Consider the following 26880-nt stretch of genomic DNA (forward strand, 5'->3'; position numbering starts at 1 on the left):
AGAATGTTGTTCTCCAAGCCTCGCCCACCCCCAGGATTGGGGTGGGCATGCCAGTGAATTCCGGCCTCTTTGTTGTTTTTATTTCCTTTTCACTCTGATCTTTCTGTAGTCAAACTGGTCTTGCATGCATTTGCAATCTGACATCTGTCATATGGCTTTTTTTGTCTGCTTCATCTTTCTCTTGCATCTTCCAGAGAGCACTGGCTTTAATTATTCTACTTTTCCTCCTCCAAACAATCTCTTCAATGAAGGCAACCCATTTTTCAGTTGCAGTTTTGCCTCCCAGTCTTTGATTCCATTTTACCTGGAACAGATCCATTCTCAACCACCTGAAATTGGCTTTCCTCCAACTAAATATTTTCACTCCCGGTTACTGCTTAACTTTTTCCGTCAATAATTAAAATTGTACTGTTCCATCCACATTCCCCTACTGACATTTCATCAGTTTGACCTGCCTTGTTCCCAGAATCCAATCCTTTTCTCATTAGGTCAGAAATTTGCTGATCTACAAATTTCTCCTGAGCACAATTGAAAAGAATAGGATTGTTCAGGAATGTAAGCTCTCTGTAATCATTTTTAGTTCTCAGTTAACCTTAGATCAATTGCTGTTACTGAGTTGCCTGTTATTGAGTTGCCTATCCATCTTCAAACTGTGGATGAGATAGAACTTGCATCAGTTTAAAAATTAGCAAGTATCATTGCAATTGGTTCTGATCAGAAACTCAATACTTTATTAAGAGTCTAACCTTTTAGCAGCCATTCACTGATCTCTGCTAGTTTTAAATACCATATGCAGCTTATTATCTTGGACAATAGGGGATCTCCATGGATTAGAGGACCAAAGGGGTAGTTCGCAACCAGAGGCGATTCCATTGTTTATGTGGTCCATCTGCTTTCCTTCCCTCACGTTTCTGGGCTGAAGAAAACCTATCTTTCGTTGCTGCCTTCTTTTGCAATTCTTCTATAACCACGGCATGGTGGCACAGTGGTTAGCACTGCTGCCTCTCAGCATCAGGGACCCAGGTTCACTGTGTGGAATTGGTACATTCTCCTTATGTCTGCATGGGTTTCATGTGAGTGCTCCAGTTTACTTCCACAGTCCAAAGGTGTGCAGGTTAGGTTGACTGGCCATGCAAAATTGCCCCTTTAATGTTGAGGGATCAGCAGGGTAAATACATGAGGTTAGGAAGTGAAGTCGCATGGGATCAGAGATGAGCTGGCAAGGTGGATGCAAAACTGGCTTGGTCAAAGAAGATAGAGAGTAGCAGTGGAAGGGTCCGTTTCTGAATGGAGGGCTGTGACAAGTGGTATTCCTCAGGGATCAGTGCTGGGATGTTTCCTCTTTGTAATAGATATAAATGATTTGAAGGAAAATGTAACTGGTTCGATGAATAAGTTTGCGGACAATACAAAGTTTGGTGAATTTGCGGATAGCGATGAGGACCATCAGAGGATATAGCAGGATACAGATCATTCGGAGGCTTGGGTGGAGAAATGGCAAATGGAGTTTAATCTGGACAAATGTGAGGTAATGCATTTTGGAAGGTCTAATACAGATAGGAAATATACAGTAAATGGCAGAACCATAATGAGTATTGATAAGCAAAGGGATCTGGTGTACAGTTACACAGGTCACTGAAAGTGGCAATGCAGGTGGAGAAGGTAGTCAAGATGGCATACAGCATGCTTGCCTTTGGCTGGGGCATTGCATTTAAAAATTGGCAAGCCATGTTGCAGCTTTACAGAACTTTAGTTAGGCCGCACTCGGAATATAGTGTTCAATTCTAGTCGCCACACTGTCAGAAGGATGTGGAGGCTTTGGAGAGGGTACAGAAAAGCTTTACCAGGATGTTGCCTGGTGTGGAGGGCATTAGCTATGAGGAGAAGTTGGAGAAACTTGATTTGTTCTCACTGAAATGACGGAGATTGAGGAGCAACCTGATAGAAGTCTACAAGTTTATGAGAGGCATGGACAGAGTGGATAGTCAGAAGCTTTTTCCCAGGGTGGAAGAGTCAATTACTAGGGGGCACAGATTTAAGGTGCGAGGGACAAGGTTTAAAGGAGATGTACGAGCAGATTTTTTACACAGAGAGTAGTGGGTGCCTAAAACTCGTTGCCGGGGGAGATCGTGGAAGTGGATACGGTAGTGACTTTTAAGGGGCATCTTGACAAATACATGAATAGGATGGGAATGGAGGGATATGGTCCCTGGAAGGGTAGGGGGCTTTAGTTAAGACGGACAGCATGATTGGTGCAGGCTTGTAGGGCTGAAGGATCTGTTCCTGTGCTCTAATTTTCTTTTTTCTTTGTTCTTTGGAGCCTGGGTGGGATTGTTGTCAGTGCAGGCTCAATAGGCTAAATGGCTTCCTTCTGCACTGAAAGGATGCTATGGTATACCTCCTCTTGACCCATTTGCCTTGAACTATCATTATTTTGTCATTTAATGACTCCTGTCCTTCACCCTTTTACATATCACAGCAGTTTGTTCTGTTCCTGATCCTTTTTTCCCGGATCTGAAATTGCTTTAAAGCTGTTCAGCACTTAACACCTTCCAGTTTTTATGAAAGGTCAGTGACCTGATATGTTAACTCTGTACAGATACTGCTTTGTCTCTGAGTGTTTTCCATGTTCTCTGTTCTTATTTATTTTTCTGAATATCTATTTCAGTTCTGTCACATCATCTGCCTCCATCACTACCTCTCTCTCTCACTGCTACTGCAAGTAATCCTGACTTTGTACTTCTAGGAAAAACAACTTCAATTTCCCCAAGCCAGTCTCCCGAAATCCATCAGATGGAAATTCAAACCTTACATAGAATTCACAGCTTAAATGTTAGCTCGCCCTAAGTCCTGCTGGTTGCTCACTGATTGCTCAATGGTCCCGTGACAAATTCATTTCAGGGCAGAAGTGAGACCCCAGTTAATATCCACCATCTACAAGCTATTAAACGCAGCTGACGTACTATTAACACTCATTTCTAAATGTATCTACTCCTTTCCAAATTATAGAGCCTCCTCAAAACTTTCTATCATACACCTCTCCTAGTTGTCTCCTTGGTGCCAATCCACTTGTTTTGTGAATTTCCGTGGGGTACTTCATTACATTAGATGCTGTGTAGTGTAAGCTATTGTATCCTGCTGCAGTTTATTCAGCATTTTAGTTGGTTTTCTTGGTGAAGTAAGTCTACTTCTTATCTGTATATTAGTAATGCTCTAATCCAAGGTTCTGAATAGCAGAACATTCATACCTAACTGTTAAACCTCTTGTTTCATGCCCAGTCCTGTTAATTCTTGCTAAATATAATTACTTGTGTTTTCACTCTGTGACCATAACAGCTGCTTACAGTACCAGACTGTGCTATAATTCTTTACTCCCCTCTTCTCTATAGCTATTAATATAATGATATACAAATATTGCAACTCATTCATTTTATAGCTTCATAAATCATCTTGGAATGCACGTTGAAGAGGTTGGGAGAAGAGTGCATTCTTGTTAGGCATTTTTACATTACACACTTTATTGTGGAGAGTCTTGAGAAGTGTTACATTACATTTGTGAACTTACATTTGTTGCTCACCATTGCTGAAATGCGATGAAGCAGAAGTTTGGAAGAAATGAAAGAAATTTGGCCATGATGCTCTCAAATTGGGATTAAGTGTTCACCGGATTGTCCCACCTGATAGGTGCTAATTTATTTATAGCGGACAAGCTGTCGGCAGTTCTGCTGTTCCGAAACTGGGCTGCCATTTTTAAGAGAGGAGAAAACATCTTTTAAAAATGCAATCACATGCTCAAAAAATAATCCTGACCACCTGATGATGATAAAAATATGTAGCTTACTATTTTCCAGAAAAAAAGAAACTTGGAAAATGACTGGTCTGAACTGGCCTTGTGTACCTTGAATTGGAATTCCACTGCAGACCAGCACCAATCATTTCTGAGTTGTACTGCCTTTTTTCCTTCCATTTGTCAACATCTAGATATGTTTTTTCAATGCCATTCAGTACAGTATTTCCACTAGGACATGCAGAAATAGAAAATCTATGTGCAATGCAAAATAGGACTCGAGATTGAAGAGCAGATGAGGCAGAACCAGGGAATATTTATATTAGTCAATGCTGTACTGCAATTTATTTCACGTGAGACAGGCCAGTTACTGATAATAGCCTATTGGTTAAAGAATGAGCTTGGAATTTAATGTGACATGTAGATACATTAATTTTCCAGCTGGGAGAAACAACTTAGATTCTCAGTTGGAGTAAGTGTTCCATCATGCAACAGGGAAATGGCAAAGAATTATAATATGCTTATTTAGTTAATTAAGAACAACTCCTATGGGCCACTAATGAAACAATATCAATATTGGGTCCGACATCGTTTCCTCCTCTTCCTTCCAATGCCTGAATGTAAATATAATGCCTTTGCAGGAGAATGACAATACAAGCTCTTTACCTGTCAATCAAGTCAAGGTTCTTCTTTGTTTGTGGTCTTTGAATAGACTACTCAGCTTTAATCAAGCTATTTCAGATTGAACTGTATGTAAATGGTTGATGCTTTATGACATGTTCAGGAAATCGATTTCTGTAATAAATTCTCCTTTGCAGGGCAATTCCTCCATTGTTACTTAATAGAACTGAAATGTCCTATCCATTTATGTGCAGTCAATCCAGCCTCATCCAGTTTTCAGATAAGATATGAAACCAAGCCCCATCTGCCCCCTTGGGGAGACAAAAAGGTTTCCACTGCATTGTGAAGAACAGGGCAATTATCCCCTGTGTACTGGCCAATATTTATCCCTTAAACAACAGCACAAAGCCAGGTTATCTGCTCATAGCCTCATTGCTGTTTGTGGGAGCATGCCATGCATAAATTGACTACCTCATTTCCTACTTTATAATAGTTAACTACACTTATAAAAGTACTTAATTGGCTGTAAAATGCCTTGAGGCATATAACGGTTGCGAAAGATGCAAATGAATACATTTTAAAAAATTATACCAAACTTTTGCCTTTTCTAAAGTGAGTTCTTTTTTGTGTAATCACTGGGTATCTTGGAAGTAGAGACATGGCACTGACAACTCTACGGTTGTAGGTTAAATGACCTGCTACCTCCAATATTTGAAGTCTTGTAGTTCCAGACTGTAAAGTAGAATTTATTACATGAGAGGAGTGCCCATTCCCACTGCAGCAGAAGAGGCTTGAAATTTGGGACAGATGTTAACTAAGCATGGTGCAATATCAGTCTCATGAAATATGATCTAGCTGTCTTCACTGAGCAGCCAGAACAATGGGAATGCTTAAAAATGCAAAAATGTCAGAAAATTATTGAACGTCATTGAAGGCACAGAAGTAGGTGCCACTGATGCTTTGTCCTGAAGAATCAATATTGCCCAATTCTGGATGTGTCCATTGTGATCCTGATCTAACTGAGTAGTAATATTTAACAAATGTCCTTCGCTTTTTGTTTACATCCAATTTTTAATGACAAAATCCCAGAATTGAAGTTTACTCCTAATTGCTGTAACTCGTTTTCATTTCAAAATTGACAGTTCTTGTTTCAAAAACGTATGTTTTTCAGAGCTTTGTAAGATTTAGTTCTGTGTCTCTTTCAGCTGCACCTGGAGATGGTCTGGTGTGATCTGTAGTATTTCTCTCCTGTCTTCCCAAATGCACTTGTCAATCTATATAACCAGTGAACAAGGTGAACTGTGAATGAGTGTGCAAAACATTTGTTAAACATTTGGTAACATTACATTTGGTCCCTAATTTTCACCAAGAGTACATTTTCTGCAATAATTGTTAGATGCTTTCTACCTGGCTTGTTTTTTTTTTAAAAGCTAAAACTGCCAAGAGGCTCAAAAATAAATTAATTGAAAATGGGCTCCCCTGATGTCTCGGTTATAAGGAACGCAGCTAAGTGTGGAACTGAGACAAACATCAGGAAGGTCCCACATTCAACCTCTAGGCTGATCTCAGCTATTGATCTCCAATTTGCCTCAGCACCCTTAGGCTACAAGAGGAAATATCACCTCTGGTTCACGTTTATGAACTCTACCAGGCTGGAATATGTGTGGATCCAGGGACAGGATCAGACTTAACTGTGGTGCACCCCACACCCTCAGCATTTGCTATCTCAGATCACACGTATCTAATAGCTACTTGGATGAGATGGGTGGCAATTGCCTGTGGGATTGGTTCCACTGTCAGCACTTCAGAGAGAGAAAAGATAAACTTGAAAGGGGTGAAAATCTGAAACCGAAGTATGCTACTTCTTAATGCATATGTTATACCTTATGCATACAAATGACTTTTAAGCAGAGGATTTGTGAGAGCTGAAATTCAATGACAGTTTTATTCTATACCTATTCTGTTCATTCCAAATGTTTATGCATTGTCCTTTATTTTTAGTTAAGACCTGTCTCTAACATGCAATTTATTTCTTTGCAACTTAAACACACAAGATATTTGACACAGACTATTCGACTGCGCGGAGCAACACAGCTGAGCCCAATCCTGTCCTCGTCTGATATTGACCCATTCATACTTTCCAGCAGGAGTAGTTGGATAACATTCAGAAGCGGGAACCCTCCTTAGCTCAAGGTACTGAGGCCTATTGTAGTGTCCTTACCACCATCCCAGCTGAGACCAGAATATTTCTGTTAGAATTTGAAAGATTTTTCATTTGCAGTCTCATGCAGGTATTCAAATCAAATCCATTTGAAATCATAATGAATCAGATTTAATCAAGTGCTTATTTTGTTCATCACTTCTGCCCCTGATGCAATGGGGCCAGTAAATTCGTTGAGCCACTCAAAGTCCATAGACTTGGGCGGGATCGGAAAATTCCATCGGCGGGAGGAGCGTAAAATTCTGCCCATGTATCTGAAATTGCACAATTATGATCATTAATGTTCCTTTTCCACTGGACCTAAAATGGGTTTGTTCTTTTAACTTACATCTTCCATGGCATGCACACTTACCTCCAAATCTTACTCCCTGTATTTTCCATCTCCATTAAAACCTTAATTCCAAACTAGTCCCATTTGGTGCAGTTGAGTCCAGACCAGAGTTTTACCTCTACCTGTTGCATATTGGAATCTTTCTCTCTTACTTATCTCTCTCTCCCTGCCCTGTTCCTCTGAATGGGTTTCTTCAGTGAAGGTCGGATGGTGGTCCTTTCCCTGGTTATGGGTTTGACAGAACAAGATGACTTTGCAAATATTCCTGATCTACAGACCAGCAACAGCCAACAAAACCAAGGCATGCAGTCAGACAAAAGGTATGAATCTGACAAAAAGAATAGAAAACTGATCACACAATGTGTATTAGGAGGACATGATGAACCAAAGGAAACGAGCAAAATTTTTAGGAAAGCTAGATAATGAACTTGAGACCTGGCTTTGTGTGAAAGCAGTACGTACGCATTGTGTTAGTGTCTTGAGTATGTGGGATCAGTTCTGTGTGTACACATTTTGTGAAATGAGCCACTCATACACATTTTTCCATGTGAAGAAAACAATATACTGTATGAAGTCAGGAAAATTATTTCTCAATATCACTATATCAAACTTGAACTAGGTTCAAGTGCACTAACAAAAGGATCATCCAGACTTGAAACGTTAGTTCTATTCTCTCTCCACAGATGCTGTCAGACCTGCTGAGATTTCTCAGCATTTTCTGCCCTACGAACTAGTTCTTGAACTTGAACTAGTTGGAACTGCAGAAGTTTTGAGGTGGAAGGTAACACCATGATAAAATTTAAAACTAAGCTTGAAAAAGCCTTCAAAGATGATAGTATATGTCAGGATCTTTGGACAGACAAGCTGTCCAAAGTTCCTACGTTGTTCGTAACATTTAAGTTCCCTTTCATCCAAGTCTGTGAAGTGCAAAATTTGCATGGTTAGAATATCACAGAAGCTGACGGGGGTCGTTTTTTGCTTTCTATTAAAGAATGTTTCCTAATTTCTGATATTTTTATTTTTCCTCTTTTTATCCCTTGTCTCTGCCTTACTTAGTGCTAGCATCACTCCAACTGATTCTTCTCATTACTCCCTTCTTCTATTAATATCTATTCCATCCCTACTTCCTCAATTTTTAATATTTCTCGGATTCTCCCCTTTCCCCTGTTCAATAATTACAGCCATTCCCCTTCCCATTCCATTACTGATTCTTCGCTTAATTAACATCACGGGTTGATGGATTTCTGACCCATCCTAAAGTATTCATTTTTAGTTTTCGTGGAGTAATGGACAGAATCTGATGCTGAAAACATTAAATGTTGCTCTCTTTGTCAGCCTCTGTGTAATGCATTTTTCAATTTCTAGTGACACTTCATGTAATGAACTGTTAGTAATTTTTATCCATGTAAAACCATTCAGTTCATAGTTTCCATCTGTATAAAGTATCCACCTAGCATGTAGGCTGTGATTCTCCATTCCCGCTGCATTAAAAAATTAGCTGGGAGATTCTTGCGTCAGCCGATTTGCGGGATTCGCATGCGCATTTACGCCCTGCTAGCATCTCCCGGATTTCTGGCAGCATCAGACCCACACCAGAAATAGGTGGGGAGGTGCGAAGAAGCATTTACATAGTTATTTGCATAGAATTTAAATGTGATTAGCCAGCCCAGGACTGAAGTCTCCGGGCCCGCTAGCATATAACATTATGTCAATCACTCAGCACATACACGCACATACCCTTGAGATAAATATAGGTGAATGAGGACAGTGCACTCTTACAAGTTGTAAACAAAAGAATAGTTCATATATTTGGTTTCTTATAGAAAATTGCAATCTTGTGGGCCTGTTGAAGAAGGCATTATCACTCCTGAAGGGTTAGCCTAGGTAGATTCCAGTTACCAGAGATACATGTCAGAGTTGCTGCAGGATTCCTTTGAAGAGGCAGACTATTTCTAGCAGGTCATAATGTTGGCTACTTGTGGTTTTCTTACCAGGGAGTCAAGATTCTGTACAAGTAGACTTGGAATAGGAACCAGGCTGGGCGGCTTTTTAAGATGTAGTGGTCTCCATGTTTGAAAAGGTGTGGACCTACTGCCTTTTTCTTCAGCTGATGTCTTGCAGTTGTTCTGCGTAGACAGACCAGTTTCTCTCTGGTTTTGGGAAAGAAGAATTTGTGATCTGAAGTTAGTTTTGTCACATGCTCAGCTGAAGTTATCTACTCAGAGTGGTTTAGAGGTCTGAAGTCATGGGAGATGGATTATGACCATTCACATCTAATTGTGATGAACTGGTTTCTCCAGTTCTCTTTTGTTAAATATCAAGCTTGGAGACAGTAGATCCATAGATTTTGAGTTACAATAAACCACAAACAAAAGCAGTGTAAATCTCATAGATGGTTTCACTTTAGTATGCCTGTTGAAAGGGAAACTTCCCACCTCAGTCATGACCTTGTTAAATGATGACGCAGAGTCATGGGGCTGAATGGCCTATTCCTGCTCCTTGTTTGTATGTTCACCCGTGGTATTCAATCAAGCAGTTTCCAGAGGCCTGAGCAAAAATTGTGAAAGTCACCTGACACTTGGTAGCCAGGTTAGCCACTGTTAATGTACATTTTAAAATAAAAGACAGTTCCAGAAAATAATATACTGAATGCAGTCCATGTTTAAAGTTATGAATAGGATATGTCTTCAGGGAGTGTAACAACCTCTTTACAAATTAAACAGATCTTCACTATCCATTTATCTAGGCCTCTCATAATTGTATACATCTAATTTAAATCTAATCTCCTCTGTTTCAAAGAAAACAATCCCATCATTTCCAAACTTTCCTGAAAACAAAAATTCTCCAGTCCTTGCAACATTCTTTGAGAAATCCAGAAGCCATGGTTCATATCGGGACTATTTGGAACGAATGGAACTTGGCACCTGTATAAATGGCATTTTAAGATTTAGGCAATAAATATAAAAATAACTCTTCAAACATAATTATCCTGGAATTATTCCCAGTGACCCATGCTAATCAGTATAGAAATAACAAATCAGCTGAGGTAAATATATGATTGGAGAGATTAGGTTTCTTGACCTTCTTTCAGACAATTATATCTTTCCTGTCATGTGGTGATCTGAACTCTGTGTACTTTAGCTGCAGCCTAAATAGTGTATTATACAGTTCTCACATTACCTCCCTCCTCTTAAACTCTAAGCCTCAACTCAGAATGGCCGACATTCCCATATGACGCCTAATACATCTGACCTACTTATCTATTGTTCTCTTACCTCAGAGATTTGTAGGTGTATACCCTTCCTCTGCATTTCTCGATATCCTACCATTAATATGTATTCCCTTGGCACTTGTATTTTACTTTGCCACTTTTCAGTCGATCTGACCATCTCAATGACATCTTCCTGCAATTTATAATTTTCTTCCTCCCTGTCAACTACAGTGATGTTGAATTATCTGGATTTTTAAAACCATTTATGTCTCATAGAATCATAAAATCCCTACAGTGCAAAAGGAGGAAATTTGCTCCATTGAGCCTGCACTGACAACAATCCCACCCAGGCACTCTCCCTATAACCCTATTTATCCCGCTAATTCCCCTAACACTGAGGGGCAATTTAGCATGGCCAATCAGCCTGCACATCTTCGGGGGAAACCAGAGCACCTGGAGGAAATCCAGGCAGACACAGAGAACATGCAAAATCCACAGTCACCCAAGAACGGAATTGAACCCGAGTCCCTGGTGCTGTGAGGCAACATTGTTAACCACCATGCCAAGGTGCCGCCCTTAGTCTGCCATTGATATACACCACAAAAAAAACAAGGGACCTCGTATTGAGTTCTGTTGAACCCAATGGAAAAAGCCTTCCACTCACAAAAATACCCATTGACTATTACCGCTTGCTTTCAGCAGCTGACCAAATTCTGAATCCACCTTGCCATTTTCACTTGGACTACATAGGCTTTAACTTTTCCAATCAGTCTGCCATATGGGACCCTGGATGATATTAAACATACTACTGTAATAGACCTTCCTTGTTATCATTTCAGAAACATCATTCAAGTTAGGCACAACACTCCTTCAACAAATCGATGTTTACTGTCCTTGATTAATTGACAATTTATTCTGTTCCTGAGACTTTTTTTGAGAACATTTTGATTTAAGTCAGGGTGATTAGCCAGTAAGTGCTTAGAACATTACAGCGCAGTACAGGCTCTTTGGCCCTCGATGTTGCGCCAACCTGTGAAACCAATCTAAAGCCCATCTAACCTACACTATTCCAATATCATCCATATTCCAATATCATCCATACTTAGCCTATCCCTTTGTCTTCTTTTAAACAATGGTACAAGTGTAGCAGTGTTGCAGTCCTCTGGCACCATGCCCAGAGACAGAGATGATCAAAAATAATGATCAGAACCATTACTAAATCTTCCCTTGCTTCTGTTAACAGCCTGGGATATGTTTCTTCCGGGCCTGGTGATTTATCTATTCCTAAAATGTTAGACATGTTAATATTGCCCCTCTCGATATATGTATCAATATTTCACATTCCTCCTCCTTAACAAATTGCATAATCTCCATCTGAAAGATGTGCTGGTTAGGTGTATTGACCCATACAGGCACTGGAGTGCGGGAAGTTCACAGTAATTTCATTGCAGTGTTAATGTAAGCCTTACTTGTGACTAATAAATAAACTTTAACTTTTATATTTTTCTTTTGTGAAAACAGTCACAAAGTATTTACAAAGAACAATGCCCACTTGTTCTACCTTCAAAAACAAGTTATCATAATATGTATGCAAATATGCAGACCATCCAGAAACATTAATAATTATGGAGGATTATGGTATGTAGTTTTTTTCAGATTGGACAAGGCTGGGAACGTATTTTTCTTTTACACATTTTCATGCAAAGCGAAGAGGAGAAAGTATGAGTGTTGTTTGTAGTAAAAGATCTTATTAAAGTCCTAGAAAGTACATATGTTCCAAATAGTTGGATTGAAACAGAATCCAGATCGAAAAATTGAGCAATCTGAAGAGAAATAGTAAAATTCTAAATTTCCGGTAGACAGTACACCAAAGAGCAGAGACAAGATCATCAGGGATCTTTGTAGCCAGTTCAGAGACATGGGCAAGACCAAGATGGCAACAGTATTGTGAAATTTTAATTGCTCCAGGATAGGCTAACATAAAGACAATACATTTGATCAAAGTGGAATATGCATTATAGAAAACATCCAGGACTGCTTCTAATCTTGGCGTGATTTTAATACAAAAAGGAAAACATTTTTTGAATCAGCTTTGATGTCGGAGCAAGGGAAGAATTGGAAAGTAACCACATTAGGCTCAATATGAAAATAGAAAATGATGATTTAGTGAAAATTACAGGTTCCGGACTAGAAAAATAATAAATTCAGTAAAACAGCTGAGATCAGCAATATGGAACCTTTTAAAGATGGTATGGATAAAGTACAAAACAGATATATTCTTGTACGGTGAAAATAATCCGAATCAAAAGATAGCATTAAGTAAAATTTAACAGGAACTTAAAAGGTTAAACTAATGCAATATTAACAATGTGTAATAAAAAATATGAAGGAGGTAGAAAATGTGCCACAGAAATGAAATCAGATGCGCTGAAATAGAATATGAAAAATAATAAAGTAAACATTTTGTAAGTATGTTAAATGTAAAAGATTAAAGTATGCCTGCCAAGGATCAGAGGGAGATTTGTTCTACAAATGGAAGATTTAGTAGTGACTGTAAGTATTTTTCAAATGATAGTGAAAGAAATAGCTTTGTGGAATTATGTAGGAACATTATTTGAGATAATGTAGGATTTGGTTCTGAAAATAAATCACACATCTCAGTTATAAATGACCTAATTCAGCATATACCATAGATTCTTGAAAGAAGTCACAGAATAGATGGCAGAGAATTTGAGCAGATTTGTTATCAAACTTTAGACTATTCAGTATTACAATTTATTATTAAGTGTATTCATTAGTGGGGGGGAAGATCAAATAGACACATTAGTCTAATATCCATATGCATGTATCCCAAAAGAGTAGAATGTAGGTACAGCATGTAATCAGGAAAGCTAATAGAAGTTATCATTTATCACAAGGAGAATTGAATACCAATGTAAGGGCAATATACTTCAGTTATACAGAACACTAGTGAGACTCCATCTGGAATACAGTATCGAGCACCTTATTTAAGGAAGGATGTAATGAGTAGGAAACAATTCAGAGAAGTTTTACCAGCTGAATTCCCAAAATGGGCAGATTGTGTTATGAGAACAGATTGGACAAGTTAGGCTTGTATCTGCTGAAGTTTAGAAAAGTAAGAGATGACTTGATTGAACCATAAGATCCTGAGGGATCTTGAGAGGGTGGATGTGGAGAGGATGTTTCCTCTTGTGGGAGAATCTATAACTAGAAGTCACTGTTTAAAAATAAGGGTTTGCCTATTTAAGACAGAGATGAGGCAATTTTTTTTTCTATTGAGGGTTGCGAATCTTTGGAACTCTATTCCTGAAAAGTCTTTGGTTACTTTTAAGGCAGAGGTGGATAGATTCTTGGGAAGCAAGGGGGTGATAGGTTATTGTGTATAGGCAGGGTGCAGATTTGAGACTGCTATCAGATCAGCCATGTTTGTATTGAGTGATCAGGCTCAAGGGGCCAAATGGCCTCTGCTCCTTGTTCATGTGTCGGTAAACTCTTAAAATCCCTCATTCAAGATGAAATTAAGAGTATTTACGGATGCATTGAATAATCAAGAACACCCAGCACATATTTGTTAATGGAAAATCATGTTTAACAAATATAATTATTTTCAAAGAAATGCTGTACGAATAATGAATACAATAGATGTATGTGAATTTTCAGGTAACATTTGTCAGTGTCACATAGAATACTAGTGACAAAAGTCCAGGCATATCTTACAAATAAAAATGTAGCATCGTGGATAGAAAATAATTTGTCAGACAGAAAACAAAGTGTTAGGGTTAACAAGGATTTGTTGGAATCGGGTTAGAAGTAGTGCTACCCCAAGGGTCGAGTCCACATTTTTTAGTGAGTATGGGGCTTGTCATCAGCAAGGTAAAGTCAAAGACTTAAGGACATGCACAGGTTAGAGAAATTGGCAGACTGTCAACAGATCCAAATTAATGCAGAGAATTACGGGGAGTACATTTTGGGAGGAAAACAAGGGAACGATGTGAAGGTTGCTGAAGGTGATAGAGAAGCAGGTAGAGGTGGAATGGCTGAAGTAGATAATTGCTGAAACTACAGGTGCAAGTTCATAAAGCCATTAAAAAAAAAGCTGATGCAGTTTTAAATTTCATATAGTACAAGATCAGAGATCTGTAGTTTTTACATGACAGCAATTATGGATAACAGATTTCCTTCCTGTTTCGTGACATGTGGGATTCTTGGCTTTATTAACTGAGGCTTATAACAGAACATCAGGGAGGATATGAATGAAGCTGTATAAAATGCCTGCTCAGCCACAGCTGAAGCTTTGTGTGCCATTCTGGCTGCCATATTATATGAAGAATGTGATTACACTAGAAAGGGTGTAGATGTGATTGACCAGAATGTTGCCTGGGCTGGAGTGTTTCAGCAATGAAGAGAGGCTGTTAGGCTGAGATTGTTTTCTTTGGAGCAGAGAAGGCTGAGAGAGGACCTCAACAACATGTCCAAATTTATGAGGGATGTAGTTAGGGTAGATAGGAAAAAACCTTTCATCTTAGTCGAAGGGTCAATAACCAAGGGGTGTAGATTTGGAGCGTGAAATTTAGTGGGGATTTGAGGAAAAACATTTTCACCCAGAGGGAATGAGAAACTGGAACTCACTGTCTGAAAGGATGGTAGAGGTGGGAATTCTCACAGCATTGAAGAAGCAGTTAGAATCATAGAATGGAGGCCATTTGGCCACCAGGTCTGCACTGACTCTCTGATGGAGTACCTTACCCAGGCCTACCCCCTGCCCTATCCCTGTAACCCCACGCATTTACCCTGTTAATCCCTGTAACCTACACATCTTGGAACACAAAGGGGCAATTTAGCAATGCCAATCCACCTAATCTGCACATCTTTGGAAGGAAACCGGAGCACCCAGAGGAAACTCGCAAACTCCACACAGACAGTTAACTGAGGCCGGAATTGAACCCGGGTCCCTGGTGCTGTGAGGCAGCAGTGCTAACCACTGTGCCACCATGCTGCCATTTAGATGAGCACTTGAAACGGACCAAGTGCTGGAAGGTGGGATTAGTGTAGATTGGTGTTGTCTTTGATGGCTAATGCAGACATGATGAGCTGAAGGGACTCTTTCTGTGTTGTAAAACTCTATGACTCTTACTAAATGGTAGAGCAGGCTTGAGGGGCTGATTGGTCTATTCCTGTTCCTTGTTCATTTGTTCCTAATTAAATATATGTGACTGCATCTACTTCAGTCAATTTTTTTCACTATAAATTTTCTGTTGATATTTATAACAGAGAGATGCCTAGGTAAACATGTAACACAATTTTTGCACCTACTTGCCAGTAGAGTCAGATAGTACCCATGCTGAGAGGAGCATGTAATTATAGTACAAGTTTACATTATGATCACAAGAATTAACAGTGGAAATCTAAGATAAGGAAAGAATCTTTGTTCAATAGGAGATTAAATTAGGTTTACACTTTCTGGTTCAATTATTGTTCATCTGTAGAATTCAACTGATCTTGACTTTCCGCGCAGTGCCATTGTAGAACAACTCGTGACAAAATCTGCAGACAGTACTCTAGATGTGGTTGAACCAAGCTCCTACGCAATTAAAGCAAGACTTCACTACTCCTGTACTCAAATCGTCTTGCAATAGCCTTCCAAATAGCTTGCTCCATGGTGTCTGCTTCCTGGGCCAAGCCTGAGAATGATGTCCTCACGGGTTTTATCTAAATCTCTACCTCTAAACCCTCTTTGGTCAGGTAACATTGATGGTAGTCTTCAACATTTCTTGGGCTACATACGCTTAGTCTCTTGTGGATGAAAGACTCTTGCAAGACCCATTCCAGCATGAAATCAGTGGCCTGAATGACCTTCCCCTATTTGCATGCCATGATTGGTACACTTGACCATTGTAGATTCACCCTCCCTGGGAGTGGTATTTCTCCTGTTACCCCTTCCATCATCTGTTAAATTGAATCTTCCTCCAATATCTCACCACCCCTCCCTATAAATCATGGTGTATCTCCGTTATCCCTTTGAAATTGAATGGGTAACCTATGCCAAGACCACTAATTTACTCTTACCACTGAAAATCATGGAATTTGAATCTGAAAATAATTCAGACACTCCATAATCATTTAAATGTTAATTTGTATTTCTCTTACAATTGCCATAAACCAGTAGCCACATTACGTGCCATCAAGGGTTATTTCATGTTGCAAGCCAAAAAGCAGCCATTTTCTCTGATTCCTGAGATTTACGAGCAAGTTCATTAAATTACATTCTAATAGTGAAACACAAAGTTAGGATTGAATTTGATTAATTCTAGAAATGTCTACATTTCCGTGCTGCATTTCTGATATGACACGTATAGCTGCATTTCTTGTTTGTTGGATGTGGCACTTTATCATTGTGTTACATATAAATGACTGAACGAAAATCCTGAGGGAGTGAAACACTGAGATTCCAGCCTTTGATGCACAGCAACACATTTTACCATGATAGTTTGTGAAGGTTGATATTTATTAGCAGAATTTTATTTTCTCCCACTGTTTTTTTTTAATCAAACGTAATGTTTTCAAATATAAACTTTAAAATTCAAAATGCTCACCATATATATGTTCATTTTATTATAGAAACCAAATTTGTGTTTATGTGAAAATGTTACATCCTGCAATCATATCGAGGGGTTTGAAAATCGGTTTGCCTTCATAGTTAGCACAGCCACTGCTTAATTAGAAGTCTCATGACACCAGGTTAAAATTCAACAGGTTTATTTGGTATCACAAGCTTTCAGAGTACTGCTCCTTCATCAGGTGAGTCACCAAAATAAACCCGTTTGACTTTAACTTGGTGTTATGAGACTTCCAACTATACCCATCCCAGTCTAATGCTGGCATCTCCACATCACTTCTTAATTACGTAACTGTAGGCTTTAAAATGTTAAAATAAACTATTTTCTCTGATGTAAGATAAAGCACAGGGAGACATAATCCTTAAATTAGAGAGAACCCATTAAAGAGAAAAATCAAAAGCAATTTTTCTACTTAAAGGATCTTAGAAATCTGGAACCAACTCTGCCCTAAGACTCTGCAAGTTTTTAAAACTTACATAGATACATTTTTGTTAAGGATAATTCATGAGCACTACAGTGGGATAATGTCAGTCCTAGTAGCCCTTGTTGAGTCCAGTGCACTCAGCTATTTCTTGATGCCATCTGAATTAATTAAATTGACTGAGATCAGTTATAGCGGTGACGTCGAATGAGACTGGGAAGAATTTGTAATATTGGCTGAGGATGATTGTGAGCAATTCAGTCTTGTATCACATATAAGCTCTGCCAATGTTGAGGGTGAGGATATTTATTGAAAGTCCTTGACTTGCTAGTTGTTTAATTAACCAATTTCACATCTGGATGTGGCAGGATTGCATATGTCACAGCTTCTCTTTGTTTTCTTTTATTCCTTTTGAACAGAAAATGGAACCTTTTAACAGCTTTTAACCCTCTTGTCTGCTTGTTTGATTGAAGACACTTAATTAGTTCCTGTGGTAACCTGTCAGATGATTGGTGGCCCTGTTAAGGGACTCTATTGAGAAGAATCGGCTGCCAAATATTTAGTTTAAGTTTACTTACTGGTGTCACAAATAGGCTTACATTAACACTGTAATGAAGCTACCGTGGAAATCCCCTAGTCGCGCACTCCAGCGTCTGTTTGGGTACACTGAGGGAGAATTTAGTATCGAACCAGCACATCTTTTGGACTGTGGGAATAAACCTGAGCACCCAGAGGAAACCCACGCAGACATGGGGATTTCTAACAGACCCTGCACAGACAGTGACCCAAGCCTCTTCCCTGCCACGGAAATCGGAATGGGTGAAATGTGGACAAGATAGATTGTCAGAACTCCCTGAGGTGCACAGGACATTTTAAGGGGAGAATATAAATCATGGTGGAGATGCCAACCCATACTCCAGCTTGTTAAACAACAAAGACATAAGAACACTTTAAGACAGAGAAAGCAGCACCCAAACTGGTCTGCAGGGCGAGCATGCCAGCACTGCTTAGCAAACACTCCCACTGGAGAGATCAATATCCTGAAATTTCAGCCCAATGCTTTCAGTGCAACAGAATTGGACACAACGGCAAATTGTGCAGGGCAAAAACCCTGAAATTCACAAATGGCCCAAAGATTATCCACATGGTCCTCAAGCTTGGAAAAGACACTGCCATGCTTCTTGGGTGAGCTCCAAGATCTTGGTTTCTCATTTTGGAATGTGGACATTTTAGTCAATGGCCTTTTAACAAATTTTAAATCAGACACAGAAGCCAGCGTAACAGTCCTGCTGAAAAAAGAACCATGACTGGCATCTCAGTGGCTGACACTGTCCATGATGCCCCTATATGGGGCAGGAGACTTAAAACTACTGGTGAAAAGGCACCCTGCAGGTGACACTGAGATACAAGAATAAAACAATCCACGAGACACTTTTTCTGATCTATAACTAGGACTGTTCATTATTAATCCGTAAAGCCTGTGTTGAACTTAACCTGTTACAGGTGGTTGACAAGGTCAGCCTGTAAGTACAGATATGATTTTCCAAAACTCTTCACAGGATTACCTCTTTGCACCATTTGAGATCCCCCATTCACTCATGAAGCAGGTTCCTAGTCGCACAACCAAATGTTCTGGGATGGTCCCAGTCCTAAAATCAAACGGGTCTATCTGTATCTGTGTTTACCTGATACAGCTCATAAAGCTGTAGCCAGAAAAGCACTTCCTTTGTCCTCAGTGGACAAAAGGTTGACTAAACTCTCGAAGAGCACGATATTTTTGAAACTGAATGCAAATAGTAGTTTTTGGCAACTCCCTCTTGACAAAGAATCCAGACTGCTAACAGCATTTATTAACCCCTTCAATGGCTTCTGTTTTAATCATCTGCCGTGTTGAATCACAGTAAAAAGTCTGACAACACCAGGTTTTAGACCAACCGATTTATTTGATAATATTTGATAATATTTGATAAAACCAATAATAAATTGGTTGGACTAAAACCTGGTGTTGTCAGACTTTTTACTGTGTTTACGCCAATCCAACGCCGGCATTCCCACGTGTTGAATCACAGCAGCAGAAATATTCCAATGTACAATGTTGGCCATTATGCAGAGTCTCCAGGGGGTCATTTGTCACTTATACGATGTATTGATTCAGAGTGGAACAGTGGATGAACATTACGAAACTCTCAGCAGTCTCAGAACATCTACAGGAAGCAGGGCTAGTACTGAATGATAAAAACAAGTCTTCCAAAACATCTGTTTTATCCTGGGTCACAGTGTCAGCAATAAAGGTATCACAGCGGACTCGCTGAAAACCAAGGTAATCAGCAAGTTCCCAACCCCACCCTCAATTCCAGACCTCAAGCAATTTTTGGGGATAGTAAACCAGTTGTAAGAAGTTCTATTTAATTCTGCAGATCACAGAACACTTGAAGAATCTAGAAAATTATCTTCCATATATTCCTATTCTTCAAGTGAACAGAAGTCATACAGACTCAAAATTTTAATTCTTTTTCTCTCTCCACGGATGCCATCAGACCTCTTGAGTTTAACCAGCATTTGCTGGTTTTATTTCACATTTCCAGCATCCTTGTATTTTGCTTTTACCTTGAGGAATCTATTTTAAAAAACCAACCAGGGTGCTCAGACTCATATCAAGAACAAACTTTCACTCACTTCAAGGTAATGCAGTTTTCCACAGGGTTTCTAGCCCATGCAGCCCAGTCCCATCTATCACCAAAGCAGTGGCTGCTTCATCCACAGGCATCGAGTGGTTCTGCTCCAAAAACAACTGGATGGAAGTCACCCACCCAGCCAGTGGGCTGTCGGATAAGGAGACGAGATATGCCATCATAGAAAAGGACGGTCTCATTGTAACATGGGCATGCAAGAAGTTTTCAGCCTATGTCACTGGTCTCAAGGTCACAATCAAACAGACCATAAACCACTAATTCCCTTATTGGACAAGAAAGAGCTAGCAAAGCTACCCTCTAGAATCCAAAGGTTTCACCTGCAACTGTGAGGAGATAAAAACCGGAAAACATGCAGAGAGATTTTCAAGTGCCATAGTGAGCTTCCCTACCAAAATTGAACAATTGGAAGCGTACTCCCAATATGACATCGAGACACTTGCCAACAACCACAATGAAATCCAACAGACGTGCCAAGAGAAAATGCGCAATGAGGAGTGTACCACATTCGCAGATACTGCCATTGAGGATAGCCTTAGCACAAACCAAATGGAGGGATCATGAAAACCAGGTTCAAACAAAAGAAACACTTTTAAGATTGTAGCTGACTCCTGGGTCTACAATGAATGGCTGATCAGCCCAGCCCAGGACTGTAGATAGGGCTTTAAACTAATTGGGGGGGGGGGGGGGGGGGGTGCAAGGGTAGGTGAAATTACAGGGTCTAAAGTAAAGGAGAGGGTACAGGTACAGGAAGAGGCCAAGGATGTCCCAATAATAAAGGGAGTAGGGGGCGTGAGTAAGGTTGGTGGAGTTCCAGCAAATAGGGTACAGGTGAAGGCTGGGATGAAGGCACTTTATCTGAATGCACGAAGCATTCGGAATAAAGTGAATGAGCTGGTGGCGCAGATCAGCACAAATGGATATGATCTGGTGGCAATTACAGAGACGTGGCTGCAGGCTGACAGGGACTGGGAGCTGAATGTACAGGGCTATCAAGTGTTTAGGAAGGATAGGCGGGAGGAAAAAGGGGGGGGCGTAGCTCTGCTGATTAAGGATAGCATCAGGGTGGCAGTAAGGGATGATATAGGAGCCAAAGAGCAGAAAATGGAATCGTTGTGGGTGGAAATTAGGAACAGCAAAGGGAGGAAGACGCTGGTAGGTGTCGTCTATAGGCCCCCAAATAATGATCTGGAGGTGGGGTGGGCTATTAACATGCAAATAAATGCGGCGTGCAGGAATGGAACGGCGATAATTATGGGGGATTTCAATCTACATATTGATTGGTCGACCCATGTTGGACGCGGTGGGCTTGAGGAAGAGTTCTTGGAATGCTGCCGGGATAGTTTTCTTGAACAGTGTGTGTTGGAGCCGACGAGGGAGCGAGCAATATTGGATCTGGTGTTATGTAATGAGGCAGGTAGAATGAGGGACCTTGTGGTGAAGGATCCTCTTGGGAAGAGTGATCATTGTATGGTGGAGTTTCTGGTGCAGATGGAGGAGGAGAAAGTGGGTTCCCAGACCTGTGTCCTTTGTTTGAACAGAGGGGAATACGATAGGATGAGAGAGGAATTGGCAAATGTTGATTGGGTGAGCACATTGGAAGGTAGGTCTGCTGAGGAACAGTGGAGGATCTTTAAGGAGATCTTTCTTGGTGCTCAGCAGAAATTTATTCTGATGGTTAAAAAGGATCGTAGGAGGAGAGATAATCAGCCGTGGATAACGAAGGAGGTAAAGGAGAGTATCAAATTAAAAGCGGATGTGTTTAGAGTAGCTAAGAGTAGTGGGCGAGAAGAGGATTGGGAGAGGTTTAAATGTCAACAAAGATTGACAAAGAAGTTGATAAAGAAGGGTAGGATAAACTATGAAGCTGGGCTAGCGCTAAATATAAAAAAGGATAGTAGGAGTTTTTATAAATATATAAAAAGGAAGAGGCTGACTAGGGTGAACGTTGGACCCTTAGAGGATGAGAGGGGGGACTTAGTGGTAGGGGATGGGGAAATGGCTGAGGCCTTGAATAACTTTTTTGTTTCGGTCTTCACGGAGGAAGACGTGAATAGTTTGCCGGGTGTTAGCGATGGAAAGATGGTAGGAGTAGAGGGCCTGAATGACATTATTGTTACTAGAGAGGCAGTGCTCGACAGACTGGAGGGACTGATTGTGGACAAGTTCCCAGGACCGGATGGAATGCATCCAAGGGTTCTGAAAGAAATGGCGGAGGTGATAGTGGATGCCTTGATGATTATTTTCCAAACCTCGCTGGATTCCAGGGAAGTGCCGGAAGATTGGAAAATGGCTAATGTTACGCTGTTGTTTAAGAAGGGTGGCAGGCGAAAGGCAGGGAATTATAGGCCGGTTAGTTTAACGTCTGTTGTAGGTAAAATGTTAGAATCCGTGATCAAGGAGAAAATAGCGAGGCATCTTGAGGAGAATTGTTTGATAGAGCAGACGCAGCACGGTTTTGTTAAGGGGAAGTCGTGTCTGACAAATTTATTGGAGTTCTATGAGGATGTGTCGAGGGCAGTGGATAGAGGAGAGCCGGTGGATGTGGTGTTTCTTGATTTTCAGAAGGCGTTTGATAAGGTGCCGCACAAGAGGTTATTGCAGAAGGTTAGGGGGCATGGAGTTGGGGGTAGGGTGTTAGCGTGGATAGGGGATTGGCTGTCAAATAGGAGGCAGAGAGTGGGTGTCGATGGGTGCTATTCAGATTGGCGGTTGGTGACTAGTGGAGTGCCCCAGGGATCGGTGCTGGGGCCTCAGCTATTTACCATTTATATAGATGATCTGGAGGAGGGAACCGAGTCTATGGTGTCGAAATTTGCTGATGAGGCCAAGATTGGTGGAACGGCAAATTGTGCGGAGGGTGTGGAAAGTCTGCAGAAAGATCTAGATAGGCTGGGCGAATGGGCCAGGAACTGGCAAATGGAATTTAATGTTAGCAAGTGCGAGGTGGTCCACTTTGGTAGGAATAATGGTAGAAAGGACTATTACTTATGTGGTGAAAAACTGCAGCAGGCGACGGTGCAGAGGGACCTCGGGGTCCTTGTGCATGAGTTGCAAAAACCCAGCTTGCAGGTGCAGCAGGTGGTCAGGAAGGCAAATGGGATGCTGGCCTTCATAGCGAGGGGGATTGAATATAAAAGTAGGGAGGTCTTGCTGCAACTGTACAGGGCACTGGTGAGGCCGCAGCTGGAGTAGTGTGTGCAGTTTTGGTCGCCGCACTTACGCAAGGATATTTTGGCCTTGGAGGGAGTGCAGAGGAGGTTTACTAGGCTGATACCGGAGTTGAGGGGGTTGAACTATGAGGAGAGGCTGAATAAACTAGGCTTGTACTCATTAGAGTTTAGAAGAATGAGGGGAGATCTCATTGAGACATATAAGATGATGAATGGGATGGATAGGATAGAGGTGGAGAGGCTATTCCCGCTCAGAAAGGACAGTAGGACTAGAGGGCACAGCCTCAAGATAAAGGGGGGGCGGTTTAGAACAGAGTTGAGGAGGAACTTCTTCACTCAAAAGGTGGTGAATCTCTGGAATTCTCTGCCCGTTGAAGTGGTGGAGGCTGCCTCGCTAAATATTTTTAAGACGCGGGTTGATGGGTTTTTGATAGGAGAGGGGATTAAGGGTTATGGGGAGAGGGCGGGAAAGTGGAACTGAGCCACGACAGATCAGCCATGATCTTATTGAATGGCGGGGCAGGCTCGAAGGGCTCGATGGCCTACTCCTGCTCCTATTTCTTAAGTTGTTATGTTCTTATGTTCAGCCTCTCAGTGGCCAGAGATCCTTCAAAAAAATTCAGCAGAGTCACCATGGCATCAAGTGCAGAGGGCAGGTACAACCCAGCCAGCTATTTCTAAGGTGATTGAAGACTGTGCATTGCGCAAGCAGGATCAAAGCGAGCCCCTCATCCCCACACAATTCCCAACCAGTCTATGGAAGAGGCTGGGAGTTGAGCTGTTCACAATCAACAGCAAATCATTCCTTATAATGGTGGACTATTTCTCCAAATGGATTGAGGTGAGACAATTATATACGCCTATCGAAAGACATTCAAGAGCCATAGCATTGTGGACAAGATTTTATCTGATAACAACCCAGAATATTCAAATGAATAGTTCATGGACTTCAGCACCACATCTGGCTTTACCACCGTACCAACTCCCAAGATAACCACAGTCAAATGGGAAGCTGAAAGAGGAGTCCATATAATAAAGATCATATCAGGGTTGGTCACCAAGGATTACCAGGACATCCAAGCAAGAGAGCTGTTGTACAAGCAAGCTTCTATGCACAACAGAAGATACCACACCAGTCACTTGCACAATTACAAAAAGGTTACAAGACCTGGATTAAAGATTTGAGAGAGAAGGTACCATCATTAGAAAGGACGAGGATCATTCTCACTCTTGCCTAGTTGGGTCTGCACAGGGCATAGTCAGGAGAAACAAGAGAAATTTTCTCCTCATCTCCACACTGCCGATCCCCACTGTGCAACAGATACATCATGGAACATAGCCAGATGCCAGAACAACCTCTACACTGAAAGAACCAGCAGTGGCAGAGCCTACCATTTCTCCAACACTAGTGCAATGAGATTTGGAAGCACTATAAGGTCTTCAGACCACCTGATCCTTTGAATTCAAGGACGTGAAGGAGTAGACAGGATAGTGATAGAGTAGCAACATTGAGACTAACAATAACAATGTAGGATACAAAAGAAACTAGTATTACTTTAAATACATTGGATAAAGACTTTGGGGAGACGTATAGTACAAGGGATTGGTGCATAGGGTGTTAATGTGGGGCTGAGTATAGTATCATCCACACAGTGATGTCAGAGAACACATGACCCATACCTAGGAGTCAGCGTGACTGCAGATTCAACCATGGAGACAGCTCCCAGTTTGTACCTTTACTATATTTTTGCAAATAGTTAATAAAGGCTTTTAGTTACTTCAAACTACGAAGACTTCATTACAGCTTACCGAAATGTAACCAACGGGCAGCATGGTGACACGGTAGTTAGCACTGCTACCTCACAGTGCCAGGGACCTGTGTTCAATTTCAGCCTTGATCGCTTTCTGTGTGGAGTTTGCACATTCTCCCTGTTTCTGCATGGCTTACTTCCAGGTGCTCCAATTTCCTTTCTCACTCCAAAGATGTGCGGGTTTGGTTGATTGGCCATACTAAACTGCTTCTTGGTGTTAGGGAGATTGGCAGAGTGAATGCATGGAGTTATGGGGATGGGGCCTGGGTGGGAATGTTGTCCATGCAGGCTCTATGAGCTAAACAGTGTGCCGGAGTGTGGCGACTAAGGGAATTTCACAGTTACTTTATTGCAATGTTAATGTAAGCCTCACTTGCGACTAATAAATTAACTTTTAAATGGCCTCCTTCTGTACTGTAGGGATTCTATGATGCTACAATAGTCAGCGTAGTGAATGGCAAATGCCATTCCTTCACCACTGACTGCAAGTTTCCTGGCCACTTGATACTGCTTAAATCGTAATCTCTGCCCTTACTGCATGTGAACTACAATATGCTATCCTGTACTCTCCCCCTCATTTCTGAATTCTCACTATTTTCAAATAAATATGCATCATGTTATTTCATTTTCTAATTCATTCATTCTCAGGATCTTAGAACAGGAAAAACTCCTTAAGGCCATCTGTCTTTCTTTCCTCCTCCAATTTATAGCCTTTTAAAATCCAGTTAGTACTTTTCATTGGCCAGTTTATCTGACACAATAGCCAAAATTCTCCAGCTGTTCATGCCCCATCACCACTGCCAGCGAAGTCAGAGAATTTGGCACTCAGTCACATCTCCGTTCACTGCAGCAAGACGGGAGAATCCTAACTGTGAACGAGGTCGAAGAATCAGACCCAATGTTTGCAGTGAGACTGGTGTATCTGTCCATGCAAGGTAGTGAAATGGTGTGTTTGGTATTGTGTTTTTATCACTATGTGTTTATATGTCAAAGGCAACCAGGAGAATTAACTGATAAAACTGGTCTGCACCTCCTAGTTCGCTGTTTAATTCAGTTCAGACTTGCCAAGATGTCAGTGGAACTTTTAATCTGTCATAATCATGCAGGTCAGCATTGGGTTTCTCCTCATTTGATATAGTTCCAGAACCCCATTATGAAATTTGTTTTTTAACTAACTTACAAATTTTAAGATAATAAAAATCGCTGATGGCTACGTTGCCTATATGACACCCAGGATTGCACTTCTAAACACACAACGGCAAAATGCTTTTGAACATTTTGTGGATGTAAGAAAACAATGTGTAAATCCAAGTTCTTGCTGATCATATGATTTGCAAGCCAAGGAAGCAGACCCTGAGAGAGAACCACTGTCACAGCATCCTTTAATCTAGTTGATTTCTATATTGTGTGTAAAATATATAGAACCCAATATGTATCCCAAATGTACACAGGATCATTCTACTCTATATACAGGAACATCTGTACCTTTAGTGACATATACATGTATGTATTTTAAAATGATACCCATATTTGGGACATATATGCCAATGAGATAACAGCACTAAGAATACTCTTTTTCAAATGTATGGCTAATAGAATTCAATTAAGACCAAACAGAAATAATTAAATATAAGTACTGATAGAAGTGAATTGCCTGGGCTCTATAGACCAGATTACCAAGGTCCCTTAACCAGGGAATGGAATTCCTTCTCTGTAATACTTCAGTTCAATAAAGATAAATAGGATACAATAGGTCTTCTTGGCTATGTAATTCTGCTCATGGGGTCAGTATAGTCTCTTTCCTTCACTATGGACATTCACAAAATGACATGCATATCTGTGCATAACTTCAAAAAAAAAGCACAGAGTATGAATCCATTCACATCTTACAGTTCATGACATCTTCTGAAACCTTTGTGTTATTGCCTTCTCATATTTCTGCCTTTTCACTATCCTTCCCCCAGTGAGTAATATGG

At 40.7% G+C, this 26880-nt stretch overlaps 1 protein-coding gene across 3 annotated transcripts in view; it reads left to right on the plus strand.

The window, feature by feature from the left end:
- Positions 1 to 26880, plus strand: part of LOC145343861 (synaptotagmin-7-like) — a 644682-nt gene that overhangs the window by 482691 nt on the left and 135111 nt on the right. For 2 of the 3 annotated variants that reach the window (XM_080190321.1, XM_080190322.1), the window contains one exon: positions 7158 to 7280. The exons of the other annotated variant lie outside the window; for it this stretch is intronic. In XM_080190321.1, coding sequence (XP_080046447.1) covers positions 7158 to 7280 — 123 coding nt within the window. The remainder of the gene's footprint in view (positions 1 to 7157; positions 7281 to 26880) is intronic. 3 annotated transcript variants of the gene reach the window in all.

The sequence above is a fragment of the Carcharhinus amblyrhynchos genome, chromosome 6, assembly GCF_965287045.1.
Source record: "Carcharhinus amblyrhynchos chromosome 6, sCarAmb.v2.hapA, whole genome shotgun sequence".
Classification (NCBI taxonomy): domain Eukaryota; kingdom Metazoa; phylum Chordata; class Chondrichthyes; order Carcharhiniformes; family Carcharhinidae; genus Carcharhinus; species Carcharhinus amblyrhynchos.